Source organism: Neolamprologus multifasciatus, chromosome 7, assembly GCF_963576455.1.
Source record: "Neolamprologus multifasciatus chromosome 7, fNeoMul1.2, whole genome shotgun sequence".
NCBI lineage: Eukaryota > Metazoa > Chordata > Actinopteri > Cichliformes > Cichlidae > Neolamprologus > Neolamprologus multifasciatus.
Window position 1 is genome coordinate 41,186,124 of NC_140445.1, and position 21,274 is coordinate 41,207,397.

At 39.0% G+C, this 21,274-nt stretch overlaps 2 protein-coding genes across 7 annotated transcripts in view; one reads left to right on the forward strand and one right to left on the reverse strand.

The window, feature by feature from the left end:
* The window catches only part of LOC146514930 (synaptic vesicle glycoprotein 2B-like), a 37,384-nt gene extending 28,375 nt beyond the window's left edge, over window positions 1-9,009 (reverse strand). Inside the window, exons 1-3 of one of the 5 annotated variants that reach the window (XM_085167433.1) lie at window positions 8,831-8,956; window positions 2,648-3,212; window positions 1,278-1,504 (exon numbers count right to left, since the gene is read on the reverse strand). In XM_085167433.1, coding sequence (XP_085023559.1) covers window positions 1,278-1,504; window positions 2,648-2,820 — 400 coding nt within the window. In that variant the 5' untranslated portion in view covers window positions 2,821-3,212; window positions 8,831-8,956. Of the gene's footprint in view, window positions 1-499; window positions 1,238-1,277; window positions 1,559-2,647; window positions 5,554-8,830 lie in introns of those variants that run through there. The other 4 variants (XM_085167435.1, XM_085167437.1, XM_085167434.1 and 1 more) reach the window with 4 other exon arrangements.
* A 4,254-nt stretch (window positions 9,010-13,263) lies between these two features.
* c7h15orf40 (chromosome 7 C15orf40 homolog) lies at window positions 13,264-20,587 on the forward strand. Of its 2 annotated transcripts, XM_085167451.1 has the most exons (4): window positions 13,550-13,825; window positions 14,899-15,031; window positions 15,110-15,237; window positions 17,196-20,587. In XM_085167451.1, the coding sequence occupies exons 1-4, from the start codon at window positions 13,625-13,627 to the stop codon at window positions 17,283-17,285; spliced, it is 552 nt and encodes a 183-aa protein (XP_085023577.1). In that variant the 5' UTR covers window positions 13,550-13,624; the 3' UTR covers window positions 17,286-20,587. The 2 variants fall into 2 exon arrangements, with proteins under 2 accessions (XP_085023578.1, XP_085023577.1); XM_085167452.1 differs by lacking the exon at window positions 15,110-15,237 and having other exon boundaries at window positions 13,264-13,825.
* The last annotated feature ends 687 nt before the right edge of the window (window positions 20,588-21,274 follow it).

Genomic DNA, 21,274 nt, shown 5'->3' on the forward strand with positions numbered 1-21,274 from the left:
TTACAGCCCAAACATTTTTTGTTCACTAACGACTTCTTGTATCTAATATATTATCTCCCCCTGCAGGTAATGCAATTTCTGCACGCAGTAATGCAACTTCTGCATGCGTATTCATTTCACATTTTAAGGAGGCAAAGCGTGAAGTGGACTTGGTGGACTGGCGTGTCTATTACATGTTTAGCTGTGCTACTGGGGTGAAAAATTGCATCAGCAGCTGAAAGGGTCACAGCAGAGGGAGCTACATGAGATTTCTCATCAATGCCAAATTATCTTGGTATGATACCTGGATATAGTGTTGACTACTGCAAAGTCATTTTCAGGTTTTTCTCATCGGTGATATAATAACTAACACCTTCCGGTACATCTTAATCTGTTGCCACTGAAACATTTCAATATATATATATATATATATATATATATATATATATATATATATAAATCTATTGTGGTGCCCATTTATCACATCAACATCTTATTGTGATAAGGCAAACAGACTTACTGTGTTCATGTGCCTGGGTTGACAGCAAGAAAAAACTACCAGCTAAAAGCTGCAAGCAAAAAGGAAAAAGAATATTCTCCAGCTTAAGTAATAATACTTTTGGTGAAACATTAGAATAAAAATCATTTCTGATGTTATGACACCTTGGCATTGTTTAAGGCACACTGTTGAAGTAGTACAAGCATCTAAGAACTTGATTATAAAATGACTCCTATAAAAAAGCTAGCAAATACACTTAATCGAACTGGAATATACTCCAGATCTTTTATTTTCTACATTTTTGATAATATAAAGGGAACAGGCCTCATCTGGGTATGAATCCCTGAGATGTGGAGCTATTTATGAAAATTAATGTAGCTCCCTGAACAGTTAATGAAATGCTTTTGTTAAACCCCTTGAATTAGTCCTCACTTCAATTACATATTTCTCTTTTGATTTAAAAGCCACTATACAAAACTGCCTCATTGTCCAAATACGGCTGGACAAGCACTGCTTGCTTTGACAGAACAACAGAGATGTAGTGCACCTGTGGGTAGAGTGGGTCATCTACCAGTTGAAAAATTGGAGGATTCATCCTTTCCTGTCAATGTGTCAAAGTATTCAACATACTGAATCCCCAGTTGTCCCTGATACATTAACAGGTGAGTTGGGTGTGTGTGTGTGAAGGTAGATAAAGGCAGTGTATGAATGTGTGAAGTACTTTGAGTGCTCAAATTGAGAAGGAAGAGACCTCGCCTTGTGCTTATTCTAAACAACAATCACTACAGCTAATGCTTACCCAGCATTCCTTTCTCTGCATTGGACAGACACAGGTCCTTTTCTGCAGACGGTAGAACAAATGCAACCACAAAACACTCAACTCCATCAGCCATTAGAGCCAGGCCCAGCACTATGAAGAGCATCCACTGGAATTTCCCATGACCACATTCTTCCATGATGTACTCATACTGCTCAGATAACTCCTCTAGATCAGATGCTGCACTGCTACCTGTTTGAGGTTTAGCCCTGGAAGAAGCCATGAAGACAAAAGAAAATGTGAATCTTTGATTACACTGAAAACTAGATCTGATTACACTGTCCTGAATATATAATAATACTGTATACTTTATTGATCCCTTGAGGAAATTACTCTCTCTGCAGAGGGCGCCCACAAATCAGGCGACTGGGGTGCAGTGTGTATGGACGCTACCTTGCTCAGGGGTACTTCAGGGTAGCCATTCAGTGGATTCAAACCCCCTACCTTCGGATCATGGGGTGACCACGCTACCTACTGTGCTATCCCTGCCCTATATCTGGTTATTATTGCTGTCACTCTCAGATATGCTATCATGGAAATCATTAGGTTTTGTGCCCAATTTTTGAGTTTTTATTTTTGCATTCCTGTATTTACAGTGTTTTGATGTTTTTTTCTTATTTAAGCTTAACCCTTTCATGCATAGTGGTCACTACAGTGGACAGCTATTCAAAGGCTGTTTTCTTGTACTTGTATCAGTGTTGATGGTATACTTGCACATAAACCACTACACTGGACACTGATGTGTCACTCCATACCCTGCCACCCACTGGTCGTTTAATGTTACTATAGATGTATGACGTGTTTCATTGTAATTATTGTTATTTAACCCTGTCATGCATGAATTATGACAACCTCAATCAGGATTTTTTTTTTCTTAGGTACTTTATTCCCCTTTTCATGCCTAAAGATGGATAAAAAATACTTAAGAAAAAATCCTAATTGAGGCTGTCATAATTAAGTAACGTTTAGGGTTTTTTTTTGGGGGGGGGGGGGGGTTGCTGATTTTAATGATATACTATTTATTATTAAAGATAAACTTAAATAGCAGTATATTTCCTCTGCAACATTAAAGAAATATGCACGATAATGAATCAATAATTATAATCCAGTATTATATATGATTCTGCATTTTAGTTCACAGTTTAGTACACTAATATTTAAACAGACTGTAAAACAATTATTAAAGTTTAAACTCCAGTGCAGTGGCCCTTTTTATTTAGTTTCTGTGATATGGCACAAACTTGTAAATGCATTTATGACTGATCCATTTTTCAGATTTCCTGAGATCCCTCACCACCAGCTACCACTCTACAGTGAGAGTGCCCAGAAACATTAAATATGCAGTGCTTCACCATGCAGCTCTCTGTGCAGCCTTTGTGTCATCAGGATGTGGAATCCCTTGATATTCTCCTTCATACATCTGATCCTCTTCATCATGTCCTTCAGTCACATCACTTGCTGCATCGTCTTCCTGAAGAGGGTAGTCTCCCTGGTTGTATATGTTGTTCTGGTAGTGGTCAGCCATCTTGGCCTACTAGACCAGCTTTTGTAACTGTAAATAAAAGCTTTTGTTTGGCTTGTTAATTATGTCAGTTCTGAATTTTAGGGAAAAATATAGTTGTCATAAAATAGCAGTTGGAGTTCTTAGTTAATCATACTGACTTACTACCCTTAAAAACTACTTTCAGGGTCATTAGTCACTTTACTCCACTTACTGTTTTTTAAACTTAATAGCAAATAAAGGTCTATTAATGACATCACACCATCAGTCTGTATGATTTGCAGTGCAGGTGTGACTGTCCCAGTAAAACAAAACTTGTCTGTTTCATCAGTAACTTCTGCTCCATGTTGTGCTTCTTATGGTGCTGTTAGTGGTAATTCCAAATTCCTGTAAGGTCTTCTCTCCAAAGTTCACTCCTGAAAACAAAAAAAAATGGTTAGTTTATTGTACACTGTGACACTTGGAACACAGAAGACCTTAACTACCAAAATATGCTTTTTTAAACATATTTATTTTTTCTGCTGATTATGGTGGTGGTGATAGTGGTGATGATGGAGGTGGTTACTGCTGATGAGCAGTACGCTCTGCGTATTAAGTTCATTTGTATGACTGTGTTTCCCCATTTGGTTTCTTTTCAAACTTCCTTCTTTATTTTAAAAGTGTGTTCTCCCTTGTGCCTTTCTTTTAGATTTGCTTTCCTTGGCTCATTATCCATCATTTATGGTGCTTTCCTGAACAACTCAGAAATTGGAAATTCCGAGTTCCCAGTCGGAAATCAACTCAGATTTGAAGTGAGCTAGCAATCCAAGATGGCAGCATGCAACATAAACAGTAGTAAAACGTTTTTCTTTTTCATCTGTACTGCCACTGTTGTGTATTTCTGACTCACGCAATAAGCCATATGCAGAGCATTGATCAGTCTCTATCCGTAGATATGTTTTTTAAGCACCAAAACATAAATATTATGGTGTATTGTTAGTGATAGTAAATTTATCTACCCTGCTAGGAATCAAAACAAAGGCTAGAATGATGGACAAGCTGTGGGTGCTAATAAGACATGAGAGAGGAAAGTGAATGCAGTCTGCTATATTTCACAGAGACATGGCTGCTCCCAGACCTCAGTGCCACAGTACGCAGGTTTTTCATTATTCAGGCTGACAGAGACGCCAAGCTGAGCAGTAAGAAGAAACAAGAAGATATTATAGTGCTTGTTAATGAAAGGTGGTGCAATCCAGGACATGTGCACGTAGGAACATCTCTGGTTGCCTGAAACTGAACTTTTAGCTGAGGCTATTATTTACCACAGGAATTCTCCTGCACTATTAGTGATCAGTGTTTACATTACCACCATGGAGCAGTGGCAAGCGACATCAGACACACAACTGTCGCGACCTACAATGTAGGCATCCAGTGGCATTCATCACCATCAGCGCTGATTTTAACTATATAAATATGACTCCACTCTGCCAACTATCCAGCATACCTTGAGTTAGCAAACTCAACATGGCAGCACTCAACATAAACACTAGTTAAACTGTAAACGTTTAAGGTTTACTGTGGACTGCAAAACACAGGAGAGTAAAGCCCTTTTTCAATTAGGACCTACTTGGATTGGCTCGAGACGGCACGACTCAGCTTCTCATTTACATTCGAGTACCACCTAATGTGCATGGAGTTGTTATAGCAACGTGGCTGAACATCTTGTGATGGGACATAAACACTACAACAAAGGTGGACGTTGAGCTGATGGTATACCAGCTGCTCAGTCTGTAGCTTTTCGTCAGACGGGGACCATGGTGTTGTTTCTGTGCAGCTGTTTACTTCATTGCCAGGTTTCAAAATAGAGTTTTTGATTTTCATAAAGAAAATGCACTCATAACTCATTGACTGATGCCACTGACTAGCCAATCAATGGCATATAGTCTGTTGATGTCACATTTTCAGATCGCTTGGAACCCCAGCCAGTAGCTGCTTAAAAAGTACCCGGTACTTTTGACCTAATGGAAAACCCCAAAAACCTCATCGATCTGTGCCGAGTTGACCTGAGTAGGTACTAATGGAAAAGGGCTATAAAACTCTGGTCCTTTTGAATGAATTCATGCAAGGATTTTATATAGAGCCACTGCCCTCACCCCACTTGTTACTGTTAACAGGACCAGGTTGTGGTACCAGGACCAGGTTAACAGCATGCTCCTGACTTCCTGTTGCCACTCAGTTGTGCTTTGTATGTGCTCTGTGATCCACATGAGGATGGCATCAACAACATAACAAACTACATCACTGATTATATAAATTTCTCTGAGTATACAATTATCCCAATCAGGACTCTATGCTGTTTTCTCAGCAACAGGCCCTGGATCACCAGTGACCTGGAGGTCCTAGTGAATGAAAAGAAAGGAATTTTTAGCTCTGGGATCAAGGATATGTTGAGAAGGATACAGTGTGAAGCCGGAGCTGAGTAGGTGTGAAGATACCTACAGAGAAAGGCTGGACACCAAACGCTAGCTGCCCTAGAAAGTTAATTCTGTTAGTATTTTCAGTGGGAGAAACGTTTCATTGTCATCCAAGTGAATTCTTCAGTCTCAGCTGACTGCAGGTTTACCCAACCTTATAAACAGTACTTTTGCATAATGATGAAAACTAGCACCACTGACTAACAATGGGCCATGAGGTCACTTTCATGATCATTAATATGCAAATTGTCATGACCATTGATCAACAACCACTGACCAAAGCTCATTGATCAATGGCCATGAGTATCATTCACAGAGAGTTGGGGAATGGCTGCAATCACAGCATCATAAGATGGTGAAAGATGTACCCTTAGGCCCCCTCCTCGATTTTCATGTAAATGGCCTCCTTTACTCCCCGCTCAAACCAGTGTTCCTCCCCGTCCAGGATGTGTACAGTCCTGGAGTCCTGGCGGGACAAGTTAGCTCGTTTGTGTTGTGTCATCCGCTTAGCCAGGGATTGTTTGGTTTCTCCGATGTATGAAGCATGGCAATCCTCCTCTGGGAACTTTACAGAGTACACTACATTACTCTATTTATGTGGGGTCTATTGTGTGTCTTTTGGGGTCTGAAAACTACAGAAACACGAAGTATTTAGAGAAAATGCATCTCAAGTGTTCCAATACTCCTGACACATAAGGAAACACTGAAGGTTTTAGTCTAGGCAGCAGTTGTCCTTCCTCCTCCTGGATCACCTGCAGTCAGCTGAGCCTTAAGAAGTCACTTGCATGAGTGATGAAACGATTCTCCCACTGAAAAATGTCCAGACAAACAGAATAGACTTACCTGGATGATTGAGTGTGTATCAAGATGTTAGCTAGAAAGCACTTAAAGAGAAAGAGCATTGGGGGGGAAAGTGCTTGTGCAAATGGGTGAGAATGGGTGAATGAGGCAAGAGGCAATGAGTTGCTTTAAGTGCTCAGATAGAGTATAAAAACCAGTCCATTTACCATTTTCCAAACCAGAGATTCCCTCATCTCCAGTTTAACAGACTCAGAGTCGTTAGCAAAATCTACTTCCTGGAGTAGGGCCATGGGCATTACTCTGTGTGATTCAGCAAAATGCTGCAAAAACAGTGCTTTGCAGTACAAATGGATAATGACTCAAAGCTTACTGCAATTGCAACCCAAGAATTTCTCAAGGGAAATAAATTATATATTCTTCAGTGGCCAACTGTTTTGAACCCAGTAGAGCATGTTTTTCAGTTTTTAACAAAACTAAATACAAGAAGACCCACAAACAAGCAGCAGTCACTGACTTCAAGTAATCCTTTTCGTCCAAGTCTTTATATTTAAAATTTAATAACCCATGCCATTTTATCATATGGTGTGTACACACACACACGTTCAGTGTGCACTCTGTAGCTTTTCAAGGTCAGCAGAAAACACAATGCAAGCCTCTAAAACACTCTACTTCCTGTAAACTGAGATCAGAGGATGAAAACACATACAATTCTCTTCCCCTCAGGGCAGTGGAGAGGCATCTAACAATATAACATAGAAGCTATCCCTCTTACATGGCAAGCATCCTGTCATCATGACAACCAAAATAAAGATATAAACTGTTTAACTGTGATAAGAGACAAACATAGCTATGCTCAAACCTGTGATGACAGATGTGAGGAGAGGGAGCTGAAGAGGAAGCTTCAGCATCAAGCCTAGTCATTTACACCAGATTAATAATGCATCGCGTTTCTTTGTACAGCAGGAAGCCACTACACGCACACACACACACACACACACACACACACACACACACACACAGAGAGAGAGAGAGAGAGAGAGAGAGAGAGAAGCACAGACTGGGTAAAACACACTCTGCTGATTCAAAATGGAGGAGACTTTTTTTCCTTCTGACTTTCATTTTTATCTCAATTTTCAACTGTTACTGGTGTCCCACATCTCTATTATCACTAAAAGACAGGACAAAAGTATTACATGTACAGTATTACTGCTTTTTTATGCACATAAGCATCATTATATATGTGTATAAGTTTAACTTTGAATCTGTGTATGTTGCATGCAGATGATGTACATAGGCAGTTGTATGCAAAAAAAAAACTGCATAAAGTTAATTGAAAGTAAAGCACAGAGAGAAACATTTATTTACATTTTTAAAAGAAATAGAAACATTGTTTTGTTTTTTGTTTTTGTAGATTTCAAAATAACTGAACAAGGCTGTCACAAATTAAATATTTATTGAATATGTTATTACAACTTCACAAAATTGATTGCAAATTTTTAATAAGCTATTCACTAAACTTGTTTTAATGCAAAACAGAATTCTAGCTGGAATTCATTATTATTATTATTATTATTATTATTATTATTATTATTATTATTATTATTATTATTACTATGTTGTTGTTTTTTTTACATCATAAGTCCCAGAGTGTCTACTTCTACATGCTTCTCCTTTAAGGGTCAGACTTTTTTTTTTTCTCTCATTATAAAACTTCCTACTACCTACTACCTCTCGTCCCTGCAGGCAGTCTTTATCCTTCAAGCTCAGGTCCTCAGCCAGAGGCCTGAGAGCTAGAGGGTCCTGCGGGGTATCTTAGCTGTTCCTAGGACTGCGCTCCTTTGGACAGAGATCTCGGATGTTGTTCCTGTGATCTGCTGGAGCCACTCGCCTAGCTTGGGAGTGACTGCACCTAGTGCTCCGATTACCACTGGGACCACTGTTACCTTAACCCTCCACATCTTCTCAAGCTCTTCTCTGAGCCCTTGGTACTTCTCTAGCTTCTCATGTTCCTTCTTCCTGATGTTGCTGTCATTCGGTTCGCTACATCTATCACTATGGCCATCTTCTTCCATTTGTCTACCACCACTATATCCGGTTGGTTAGCTATCACCATTTTGGAAGTCCCACAGGATCTTAGCTCAGCCATTCTTCACCACCATAGGGGCGTCTCCCATTTAGACCTCGTGACTTCCAGGCCATACTCGGCACAGATGTTTCTGTACTGTGTGTGTATATACACATACATATATATATATATATATAGTTTTGGTGAGTAAAATTCTAGTATCTTATTAGTTTCCTTGTTAGCACTAATTAGAGGGTGTCTGTGTATGTGTGTTGCACCTGTATAGCTTATGTATAACCAATGCAAACCAAGCTTGAAAACAATAGTTGATAACTTTGCACTGACACTGAGCATTTAAAACAGTCCAAAGCCACAAGGTGGTGTCATGTCGTAGATGCACATATTTTACATACAAATTATCAAATAAATAGAGTGTTTGTGCTGCTCAGTCTGCAATTTGAAGGAGTACTGTAAGTGATTGTGTTTCAGTTTATCTGAAAGAAAAATAACTATACCAAGAAGAGGATAATTGTAATATTACATATGAAATGCAATAAAAACATTTTAAAAAGATTGCTAAGGTATTTTTTAGTCCAAACCTCAGTTGAAAATGCCTATATTTGGATATCTTACTTTTTGAAATGAACAAAATGTAAAGCTCTTCCAATCTAAGTCAATAACATAAAGAAACATTCAGAAAAATGACTTCTCTTACCAGGACAAAATGAGTTGAAGCTCCCAGTCACACATCAGATCTTTCTTTAAAATTCACTTGTAGCCTAAGACTTTCTGCCCTAAAAATGTAAAGAGCATCAACATACACAGGCACGACTGAGGGATTAGGGCTGGGAGGGATTTACTAGCTGCCCCGTCTCCTCCTCCTTCCTCTCCTCTCACTGCAGCACTCCTCCCTGAAGCCTCCCGCCACATACACAGTGGTACAGTCCACCTCTGTTGTACAATGCACACAAGAAGATGCCATTTATTCATCAAAAGGGGAGAGCAAGGTCTGGGGCGTGGGCTGGGGATGGGAAAAGGGATGGGCGTGGAGGGGGTTTTGAAAGAGGCATATGGGTGGCCAGTGAAAAAGGAAATGGAGACAGGGAGGAGGAGGTGATGTGGTAGTTGTGTTGACTTAGTGTGAGATGCTTGATAACATGTTTTCTCTGTGATGATGTGAAAGTCCTGCAGCTTTACAACCATGAATCATAATTCATTTCTTTTTCTTTCTTTCTTTGCTTCTCTACTCGGCTACTAAAGCACTTCTATCATTATGCATTTAAGCATCATGATTAAGTAATGAAGGAAGCACAAGATTAAGGAGGACAAGGAAAAGAAAGAGACAAACATGCCCATTCTCTGACCCAGATCTAGATGAAACTATGGAAAATTCATGAATGGATTTTATCAATAATACTGTCGGAAATCATGAAATGTACCACAAGGTAGTTGGATGTTCTGCATGCTTCTGCTATGTTGAGCCTAAAGACCATGAACATTAGTGCCCTGTTCAGGGAAGTCAGAGAGCTGTAATGTATTGCAGTTATTTTTTGCAGTTTTGTGATTTTCAGACAAATGTATTTATTCTGATGGCATTAACTTGGCCTCCAGCAACACTGTGAGGAATCTTGGAGTTACTGGTTGTTGATTGTTTTTTTGTTTTTTTACCAAGATACTTCAATGTGCAAATATGCAGGTGCTTTCATGCATTTCTGCATTTCTCTAAAATTAGAAACATCCCATCTCAGAGTGATCCTGAAAAACTAGTTCATGCATTTATTACTTCTACACTGGACTATTGTAGTTGTCCTAAAAACTGTGAAAAATGCTGGAGCGAGAGTACTGACGGGGCAAAAAAGAGAGAGCATATTTCTCCTATACTGGTAAATTTTCTTTTTCATTTAGGTTTATAGTTGTTGCAATACGGGCTCATTAGGAGTGTTTCTTCCACTCCTCTTTTCTTGATTCACTTAGTGTTTATACACCACTCTGCATTTAATGATTAGTTATTATTAGTCTCTGGGTCTCTTCCACAGTGTGTCTTTTATATTGTATCCCTCCCCTCACCCTCAGCCATTTGCTGGATATAGCTGGTCTCCCTGAGCCTGGTTTTCCTGGAGGTTTCTTCGTGTTAACAGAGAGTTTTTCCCTCCTACTGTCATGAATGCCTGCTCATAAAGGGCCATCGGTTTGATTTGAAGTCAGAACGTCAAAAGTCAAAAGCAAAATATGTTCACAAACAAGTATGTATTCAGGCAATGGGGAACGACCTTAATCCTGTGTAATGGTGATGACATGAATATAATTTTTGAGGCAGTCAACCACACTGGAGAAGCAGGAAGCACATAAAAATTAAAAAAAATTTAAAAATAAACAGTGGACTGTAATATCATGCAAAAATAAAAACAACAACAAAAAAACTCCTGTCCAACACACCTAAACTGCTAAACTAAATAACATTTCATGAATTGAAGAACAATTTTAGTCAGTTATATCTGGATGTGCCCAAAGAAATTATTGATGGGTATTAGGGTGGTTTGCATAGCTCAAAGATTAAGCAGATGAGTAGTCTGAATACAGGTGTTTAAAAGTTAGATGCTGGCATCTTAGGCCGTAGTTTACCTGCCGTAATTACGTTTTTTCAAATGTTCAAACTTTTCCAACATGTCGTTCTGTGTATCTGTATGTCCCTGTCTCTGTACTGGAATATCATTAAAAAGTTGGTCAAAGCTGACTCGATCATACACATCTGTCTTCAACCCAGCTTCAGCGGACACAAAGCCAGATTACAAAATGTGATTTTGTGACACAACACATGATGTGATGTCAAAATTGATGTGCGACACAGGCAATATAGCAAGAATAATTGCTCCATTATGCTCTTCCTGAGGTGGAGGATTGTAGAGTTGGCAGCTTCAATACTAGCTGGTGGCTACCCAATTAGAATTTTAAATCTATGTTGCGAATCTTTGTGCTTTTGGATACACTGATCACTTATTTTTGATCAGATGAGTGTGATGCAGCCTTTCTAAGTTTTACACACACATTTGCACTCTTATGGATGCATTGGGGGCAACTCAGCGTTCACAATCTTCACTCAAGATACTTTAGTATGTGGACTGGAGGACTATTGCATTTTTTTTTTTATGATATTAGGAATTACAGCCATTTTTATACAGTCCACTAGTTTCTTAGCTTCAAAAGTAACTGGACAAGTTAAAGGTAAAGTAACAAGGTCTTTCCCTAAAACTTGTTAGAATACTTCGTGGTCATTCCATTTAAAATAAAATGCTTAAAGGCTTTCTTATTAAGTAGGACTGAAGAGCTAAAGTAAAACAGATTTTAATAAGACCCTCAGTCAATGACCCAGCAAATTACTTTATGAACTGCATCCAGAAGGATGGAATTTACAAGATTGATCTTCCTGGTCTGGCACAGTACAGCAGATTTAATTGGATTAGATTGGCCTCGTCTACCAAACAGTGACTGTTCACTTTTACAGCTTAAGCAGAATAAAGTAAATATTAATCAGCAAGAAAGGATTCTGATGTAAAGCTGACTGCTATGCCCCAACCTCTGACAAAGGACCTTTGCTGTGATAGTGTTAGTGCCTGCAATGCCAATTTTATTTCCTAACATATCAAAATGTGTTGTAGTGCTACATAGAGAATTAAGGAAAATGATAAAAAAGCAAGACACTAAAAACAAAAACAAATAACTATAATACAATAAAAAATAAGGTCATAACATCATACACATAGTAATAAAGTCAATATCTCAAGACAAAAAGTATAACTGTGTTTTAAGATGACTTTTAAAGATGGGCAACACAAGTTATTGTTGTGCAAAGGCAATTTATTTTTTGCCCCTTATAACTTAGGGGCAGCAATAGAGAACGCTTTGTACACTCTGAGGTTCTGCTTAGACTTCTGTATATGTACTGGTCAGATGACCTAAGAGCTTGGACAAGAGTGTCAGGCTAAAGCAGCTCGAAGGTAAGGTGGGGCAAGAGCTGCTCAATTTTACATGTTCTTGTCAAAAGACACTCAGTGAGACGTTGAACAAAAGTAAGACGGAAGACTGGCTAACTTCAATATAAAGTGGATTACAGTAATCCAGCCCAGACATCATAAAAGAGGATTCAACTTTGCCAGCCGCCTTAAATGAAAGAAGCTAGATTTAACTACTGCACTGTTTGGTCGAGCCAGGTTTTGCTTTGCTGCATGTTTAAAGTTTGAAGGGACCAAACCAGAACACAAACTGATATTAATAATGGCAATAACCAACTGCACTAAACTATACAGAGCCTCTTTAAAAAGTTGAAGAAGAACAACATCATAGGGAGAACCTGAAGGTTCAATATGTTGAATTACATTCTATATGAACGCCGGATGCACAGATTCAAACTGGTTAAAAATAACAGAGCAAGAGACAGAGACAGTTGGGTCAGAATCAGGAGCCTATATGAGAGCCATTGTGGCAGCAGCCTGATCAATAAAGTGCAAATATCAAACATCAAGCTTTAAAAAAGACAGACAGAGAGGCACTAAGAATGGAGTCGATAACTTGGATCAGAGTCAGAATCAGAATCAGAGAGACTTTATTTATCCCCAAGGGGCAATTATGATACAATAATGCTTGATAAGCTATCTCTTATAGCCTCTGTAACAGTGTTCAGATAGTGTTCCTCCCCTCAACCTCAACCCCAACCCCCACTGTCCCTCCCTGACTCTGGTTCTACTGGGGGGTTCTTCCTGTTTCTTCCCAATCTCATCAGGCACTCACCCCTGTTCAGCACTCAGCCATGTGTGGTTAAAAAAAAAAAAAAAGGAAAGAAAGAAGGAAAATACATTTAATGGGAGCCCCCCCAAAATCTCTAAGGATAAAGGATTTGATTACCTAGCATCTAGCAAATAAATAAATAAATAATTATATGTGTCATTAATTAGATAACATTAGAAATATATAAATATATTTTATTTAATGAAGTGAATTTGCATTTAGATTAAATGAATGGGCATTTAATTCATTATTGAAATATTTATTTAATTAACAAATTCAAATGTTAATTAATTAATGAAACATTTCATTATTTAATGGTGTATTTAATTAAATCATTTTGTCACTCCTGGTCCTCCATTACATACGAGCACAGATTGTGCTGCAGGAAGGAAGAGCAAGACAGGCTGTATGTGTCGCACCACCCCGTACATTTTTTAAATATTATTTATTTTTGCTAAAATATGCAAGCCTATTAAATAAATGTGTTCCCTGGCTCTGGTATGAATTAAATGCTTACATTTGTCAATTCATTTTTTGTAACTATGTTGTGCCAACTAGCCCCATTATGCATTTCTTTGATAAGTTGCAGAAAATATAAGTATAAAAAAATCTATATATTTATTAGAATTTATAACAACTCATAATTTAAGATTATGATAAGCGGAAGAATTTATTTTGAAAACCGGAAATTCATCAAAAAGCTAGCAAGCTAACAGGTAGCCGGTAGATGTCCTGTTCAGGTCTTGCCGTAGCTTGTCTTTACCGTGTTAAATTTATACCGTCTCTGCAGCAGGCTAGATCTGTCACTTTAAAGGCTGTAACGTTACCCGACTTTGTGCTGGTGCTCAGCTGCCGGTACAGAGCCCCTCTGCCCGGTGTCGCCCTGCACAGAAGGCACTACTCCAGAAACAGACAAATGCCCAAAAAGGTAAGAGCGGTTATTCCACTTTTGTCTATATAGATTTTTTTTATTTTTTTTTTTACTTCATTTTCCCATTGATATGAGTTAATTAAAGTAAAGTAAGTACTTCTTTCAGACATCTTTTTGATGGACATTGTTTATGCTAAAGGTTCAAACAGTTTGATTTGAATTTTAAGGAGTTTAAAGATTGAGTGCAGGGCTTCTTCGTTTGTTGCGACCTTTGTTATTAAGTGTGCCAGTGCAACAGCATTAAGTCACAATATTTTCTTCTTCTTATTATTATTATTAGTAGTAGTAGTAGTAGTAGTAGTAGTATTCAACCCTTACAAAAGTAGGTTTTGTTTTTTGTTTTTACTAATTCATGAACAGACAAATACCCAAAAAGGTAGAACAGCTCCCAAATTTAGGATGAAAAGAAGAAGAACATGCTGTCTATTGTCTGTCTGTTGAACATGTGTACTGGAATTGTGTCCTTATAATACACACCGGAGAAGTGAAAAGCTCCACCAACCCTGGGTTACTGATCCAATGTGGCAGCAGTGAACGTAAACAGTAGTAAAAGTGTAAAACTTGAAATCTGTTACAAGATTACATTGATGGGGAAACCTGCAGTCAGCTCAGACTGAAGAAGTCACATGGATGAGTTATGAAATGTTTCTCCCACTGAAAACGCTACGTCCAGATGAACAGGATCAGCTTTTTTGGATTTCTGTACCTTCAGCATGCATCAAGACTGGCAAATAATGAAGCTAGAAGATGGTGGTGTGTTATAGTCTTTTGTAATGTTCCTAACAGGATATTTAAATGTAATGTCTGGTATCAGCTGCATGAGAGACTTGGATAATGTCAATACTATAAAAGCACTTGTGAACAAACTTCCCTATAAGCTTAGAAAGCTCATATGATCTGCAGGAAAAATCAAAAAGGAAGGTTGAAGATTTTGTGTTACTTATGGTGTAAGCTATTTCTAGATTCCCAATTGTTTTACTGTAAGATGACTTAAAGGTAGAAAATGAATGGAAAAAGCATGTAAAGAGCCAGTAATGTTTGACATAAGCTCTTTTGTGTTGTTAAACCAGGTGAAAGAACAGCTGGCAGGTTGTGGAGGAGCGGCCGTAGCAGAAGCCTGTGGTCCAGTAACCAAAGACAAAAGTGGTGCTGTAACCATAAGAGTTCATGCAAAGCCTGGCTCCAAACACAGCAGCATCACAGGTGTTTGTATAACAGAATTGTTGATATGAACAAAGTGAAACACAAATCACACTGCTATCTCTTCTGCCATGCCTTCAGAAGTTTCTACAGAGGCAGTAAGTGTTGCCATCTCAGCACCACCTACAGATGGAGAGGCCAATGCTGAGCTTATTCGCTACCTGGCTGAGGTTCTGGGCCTGAAGAAAAGTCACGTGTGTCTGGACAAGGTTGCTGAAACATATAAGTGGAATCTTGGTGCAATCTCAGTACAGATTTAAATATTTCTGTATACATTGACATTTGTCACTAAGCATTTCTCACTTAATATTTACTTAAACCGTCACTCATGTACATATCTCACTACATACAGTGGTGTGAAAAAGTGTTTGCCCCCTTCTTGATTTCTTAGTGTTTTGCATATTTGTCACACTTACATGTTTCAGATGATCAAACAAATTTTAATATTAGACAAAGATAACCTAAGTACATACAAAATGTAGTTTTTAAATGGTGATGTAATTGATTAATGGAGAAAGGTTATCCAAACCTATCTGGTCATGTGTGAAAAAGTAATTGCCTCTCTTGTTAAATGATGACTTAGCTGTGATTAACCACATTTTATTGAAAGCTGAGTTCAGTTTCACTAAACACACTCAGGCCTGATTAATGGCAGACCTGTTGAATTAAGAAATCAACTAAATGGAACCTGTTTGACAAAGAGAAGCAGGCTAAAAGATCTCAAAAAGCAACACATCATGCCACAATCTAAAGAAACACCTGAGACACAAAGTCACTGACATATATCAGGAAAGGGTTACAAAGCCACTTCTAAGGCTTTGGGACTCCAGTGAACAACAGTGACAGCCATTATACACAAATGGCGAAAACATGAAACAGTGGTGAAGCTTCCTAGGAGTGGCCAGCCTACCAAAATTACTCCAAGAGCACATCGACAACACAAAAGAACTCAGAATAACATTAAAGAACTGCAGGCTCAGGTCAGTGTTCATTGTTCAACAGTAAGAAAGAGACTGTGCAAAAATGGCATCCATGGGAGAGTTCAAGGAAAAAAATACCACTGACCAAAAAGAACACAAAGGCTTATCTCACCTTTGCCAGAAAACATCTTGATGATCCTGAGGACTTTTGGGAAAATATTCTGTGGACTGATGAGACAAAGGTTAAACTTTTTGGAAGGTGTGCATCCCAACACATCTGACATGAGACTGACACATCATTTCAGAAAAGGAACATCATACCAGCAGTAAAATATGAAATGTGGTGGTAATGGGATAGTCTGGGGCTGTTTTGCTGCCTCAGGACTCCTCCAATGTGACTGAATTACAAAAATTCTGCAAAGATGAGTGGGCCAAAACCCCTCCACAGCGCTGTAAGACAGTCATTGCCCGTTACCGCAAACGCTTGATTGCAGTTGTTGCTGTTAAGGGAGTTGTTGATAAAGTTGTTGCTGCACCAGTTATTAGTTTTAGGGAGAAATCACTGCACTTTGTGTTTACTTGCGTTATATTTTTCTAATATTTAGATTTGTTTGATGATCTGAAACATTTAAGTGTGACAAGCATACAAAATAGCAAATCAGGAAGGGCAAAAACAGTTTTTACACCATAGTATTCACATTCTATACTGCTTTGAGTATGTGTAAGCAGCTGTAAGTAGGCAGCAGTAGATGGCACTGTGTCACTGTTACTGTCTGTTGGGGGCTTCACTGCAGAGATTGCATGTTGTGGGTATGGTAGGGTTTGAAGAACGAGCTCGATAGTGGTAGTAACACTAAACAGCCATTACTGTAGTGTGACTTATCCTGTGCACTGATAATTTTAAATGGTGTCAGCTCCAGTGGTGTAAATTAACTTTGTACCCAAAAGTACACATGTGTACATTGAAAATGTAAATGTATTACACAATATATGTTTTATATAGATACCTTATTATTAGATCTAAATATGCAGGGACCATATAGAGGAGTGACACTGACTTTGTTTTTTGCATTTATTCTAAAACAGTCCAGACGTGACAATACATTTGGGCCAAATTGTCATTGTCATTCATTCTGTGGCTTCATGATGGTGCACTGTCACAGTAAGAAGGTTCTTTTTTTAGGGTGAGCAAAGTTTTATCCCATTTTATCATATGTCGTTTAAGTCCTTTCTTCTGTATTTTTTAGGGGTCCAGGTCCAGAGACAAAGTCATCAAAGTGGACTCTTCTCTCAGTCCAGAGGAGGTGTTGAGGAAACTCAGACAGGCTGTAGGCTGACAAGAGGGATGTCAGTTTCCAGCAGTCATCCAAACTTACCTGGATCTGTGTTTAAAGTAATTGTCCCTACAACTAATAAACTAATAGCTGGTTGTGCCACCTTTGACAGCAGGAACTGCTAACCAAGTTTGGGATACATGGGAATGAGTCATTTACAATTTGCTGTGCGAAATTTTGGAATGACATGAACAGCCTGTTTAAGGTTATTCCAAAGTGAGTTTTCCCTTGGAACTCTACCATGGATGCTATTTTTGTGTAGTCTCTTATAGGTGTTTCATGAACGGGAGGGGGTGGGTGTTCTGTATGAAGTAGGCAAAAGCGGAATAAAATTGAAAATTTTGAAACTACTGGTTTTGCTTTATATCTTTTATAAACAGAAATGAATTATCCCAATCAATATACCCGTTATTAGCAAGCAATAGAAAGAATGCAAATTGAATTTTAGTCAAATAAATGTCAGGATGATCAACAACAAAATCTTTTTTCCCCCAACTTAAATCGTTTAACTCAAATGTATTATATGTTACGTCCACCAGCTACAATATAAGATGTTCAGCCCAGTTTTGAATGTTAACAGTGGTTAACATTTAATTCAATTCATACAAAGTTCATACACACACACACACACACACACACACAGGACTGAAAGACAGCACAGAGGCACTAATCATGGCAGCACAGGAGCTCTGAGCACAAGATCCATAGAGGCTGGGGTCTACCACACCAGGCAAGACCCCAGGTGCAGGCTGCGTAAAGATGCATCTGCAACAATCCAGCACATAACAGCAGGGTGCAAGATGCTAGCAGGCAGGGAATACAAACTGACGGACAAACTGGTAATGGCTAACTGGGCATAGTAGTGGACAAGCAGAAGAAGATGGCCATAGTAATGTGTAGCAAAACCGAATAACAGCAACATCAAGAAGAAGGAACATGAGAAGCTGGAGAAGTACCAAGGGTTTACAGAAGAGCTCAAGAAGATGTGGAGGGTGAAGGTAACAGTGGTCCCAGTGGTAATCAGCACTCGGTGCAGTGATCCCCCAGCTAGGCGAGTGGCAGATCCCAGGAACAACATCTGAAATCTCTGTCCAAAAGAGCGCGGTCCTAGGAACAGCAAAGAGACTGCACAGAAACCTCAAGCTCTCAGGCCTCTGGTAGAGGACCCGAGCTTGAGGGATAAAAGACCACCCACAGGGGTGTGTGTGTGTAGGGGACAAGCCGTCTAGCTCCTGAGCCACAGGTACCACATAAATGCAGGAATTTATGTTCTATACATTTTGAAGTCATTAACCACGGGTCTGTAAAGGACTCTTTAAGGTTTCAATATAGCAATGTAAAATCAAATTTAAAAAGCCCAAACAATGAAACACTCCAAGACTGTCCTGTGACGCAATGTGAGCGACCATATTTTCAGGTTTGAGAACACACCGTCATGCACATCCACGTGGATAGTCCCTGGAGAAACAAGAAAAAAAAATCTCATTAGCATCAGCCACAGAATCAGGAGTACAGTGAATTAGCACTGCAGTAATGATCCTTGCTTTGTTCTAGTTAAAACTGAAATGCTTCAAAGAGATGGCACCACTGCTGAATGTGAGCTGACATCAAAGCATGGCAAGATAATGATTTCGTATCAAACATCACAGCTCTTATGAAGCTCTATCATCAAAACGCTGACTTATTTTATATTCCAGCTCTGCAAGCAACATTTCTGCTTCTTGATGACTGTTAAATGAAGTTTATCTTCTCAGACACTGAGATCATTATATAAGAAATACCTTGTGCAGGGCTAAAGGGAGTTTGTTTTCAAGTTAGACTAAATCACACTTCACTTTCATGCTGTTTTCTGCTAACTGAAGTCACTTTTCATGGGTTGTCTCCTCTGCTGAGCCTGGATCAGCAGCTTTATATCTGCATTTGAGTCCCACTGAAGCTCATGTCAGCCTAACGGAGGTTTCAAACGCTGCATTAAGCCTCTGCTGACTGGACGAGCATTTTCCCTCCTAAATTCAAGAGATTCATAAACTTAAATCCCTCTTCCCTTCACACTGTGTGCTAGCAGATCTCTGTGGTCAGTTTTTGAAGATTATAGTCTATCAAAAGTGCTTTCTGCAAAATCAAATCAAGTGGTTATAAGCAAACACAGTAATCACTCAAAGTTCTGGATAAACTGTGAAGTACAACTTCAGTAATCCTGCTGATATTTATTTAGACCGCTTTACACCTATTGATCTCTCTGAGGTACCGTCAATAGTTTTCAAATCATCAACATGTCTATTGGATACTATCCCTGCAAGACTTACTATGTTTAGTAACAGGTTACATACCACAAAGTGGCAGGAATTCTGTAATTACAGAATTACTTAAAAAGTTTTTACTTAATTTAGCTTCCTAAGCTAACTATAGATCTCTAAACTAACTTTGATTTCAAAAGTTCTCGAAGGAGTTGTAAATAGGGATGGGTATCGTTTAGGTTTTATCCGATACCAGTGCCAAACCGGTACTTTTGAAACGGTGCCGGTGCTTAAACGATGCTCAAACTGGTGCTTAAAGAATGGAGAACACAAAATTGGTCCAAAAACCTCTCATGTTCAGCTGTTTTTTTGTAAAAAGATAACAATGTTAGCCTTTTCTGCAGCTATGGGGCATATATGGTATCATTCTTGACTGGAAGCAGTGCTTAAACAATGGAAAAAACACAAACTTTGTCCAAAAACCTCTCATGTTTAGCTGTTTTCCACTTTTTCTTTGGTCATTTTAGCCTTTTTGGCCAGGGTGAAGGGAGTATCTGCCATCAAACAAGAAGACAGCCGCATGTAGCTATGATGATGTTTGCTAGTTGACCTTACATGCATTAATTTAATAACGTGGTTAGCCTACTCAACGTAAATTACACACGAACAACATTAAGCTACTCACGCAGAGAAGAACGGCTGCTGCTGCCATCATCATCATCATCATTCCTGCTACACTGGCAGGGCTAGGGGCCAGGACTCTCCTCTTCGGGTTTTTGGGGGATGTTGCAAACTCCGGGTCCGATAACAGGCAACCCACCCGCAGTAGATGTCTCGCAGCAAGCTATCAAATACGGTGCATTTCTCGGCTTTTAAAAAAAACGCTATGCGTCGCCAGGTGTTTCATCGGATTTGAGGTGTTACCTCCTTTGACAGTACCACAGTATCAGCTTAAAGCACTTGTTGCAGGCTGCTGAGTTTGCATATTTTGCTGTGAAGTACAGCCAGACTTTTGACCGCTTCGCCTTGGGCATTTTTAATCTGTAGCTCTGCTCTAAAAGAACGTACGTACCTGGGCCCGCTTACTATCCTCGGAAACGTAAAATGATTGGCTAGAATCTAAAGTGTATCACAGCTCAGAAAAAAAAAAAGCACCGAAATAAAGCACCGAGATGTGTGCTGCTTTTCGGTCTGGTTACTACCGTTTATGATACCGGTACCCATCCCTAGTTGTAAATCAGCTGTGTGATCATTTGCAGAGGAAAGATTTATTTGAAGAATTTCAGTATTTAGATTACATCATAGGACAGGAATAGCACCACTGGTTGTTACTAATGATCTAATGATCTACAGTGTATGACAATAAAGTCTTCTCTGTGCGTATCCTGCTAGACCTCAGAATTGAATTTATCTGACAGATTCTTGCAAAAAAAGGTAATCTCACACAAAGTTAGTCATGGAGTTCAACCAGGAAGTGGAACACCATAGAGTTGGACCGGCAGTATCATCAGACGGTATAGCATCCATCCATAAACTGCAGAGATGTCATAACAACTGAAAGACCTGCATAACCTCGAATTTTCCAGTTAAACTAAGATAAAACTGAGGTTGTTGTACTCAGACATAAAAATCTTAGAAAAATGGTATCTGGAACGTGTGCCAAAAGCCAAAACAACACCAGAAAACACTGCTGGCTAGTAGATATAATATCACTTTTGGTGTGCAAACATGATAATGGCAAGTATAAACTGCAAT

Excerpts from the sequence above, each read along its gene's own strand:
- c7h15orf40 (XM_085167451.1), top strand. The coding sequence starts at position 13,625 with ATGTCCTGTTCAGGTCTTGCCGTAGCTTGTCTTTACCGTGTTAAATTT. Across the intron at positions 15,032-15,109 it reads CAAACACAGCAGCATCACAG|AAGTTTCTACAGAGGCAGTA; the intron begins GTGTTTGTATAA and ends CCATGCCTTCAG. Across the intron at positions 15,238-17,195 it reads GTCACGTGTGTCTGGACAAG|GGGTCCAGGTCCAGAGACAA; the intron begins GTTGCTGAAACA and ends TGTATTTTTTAG.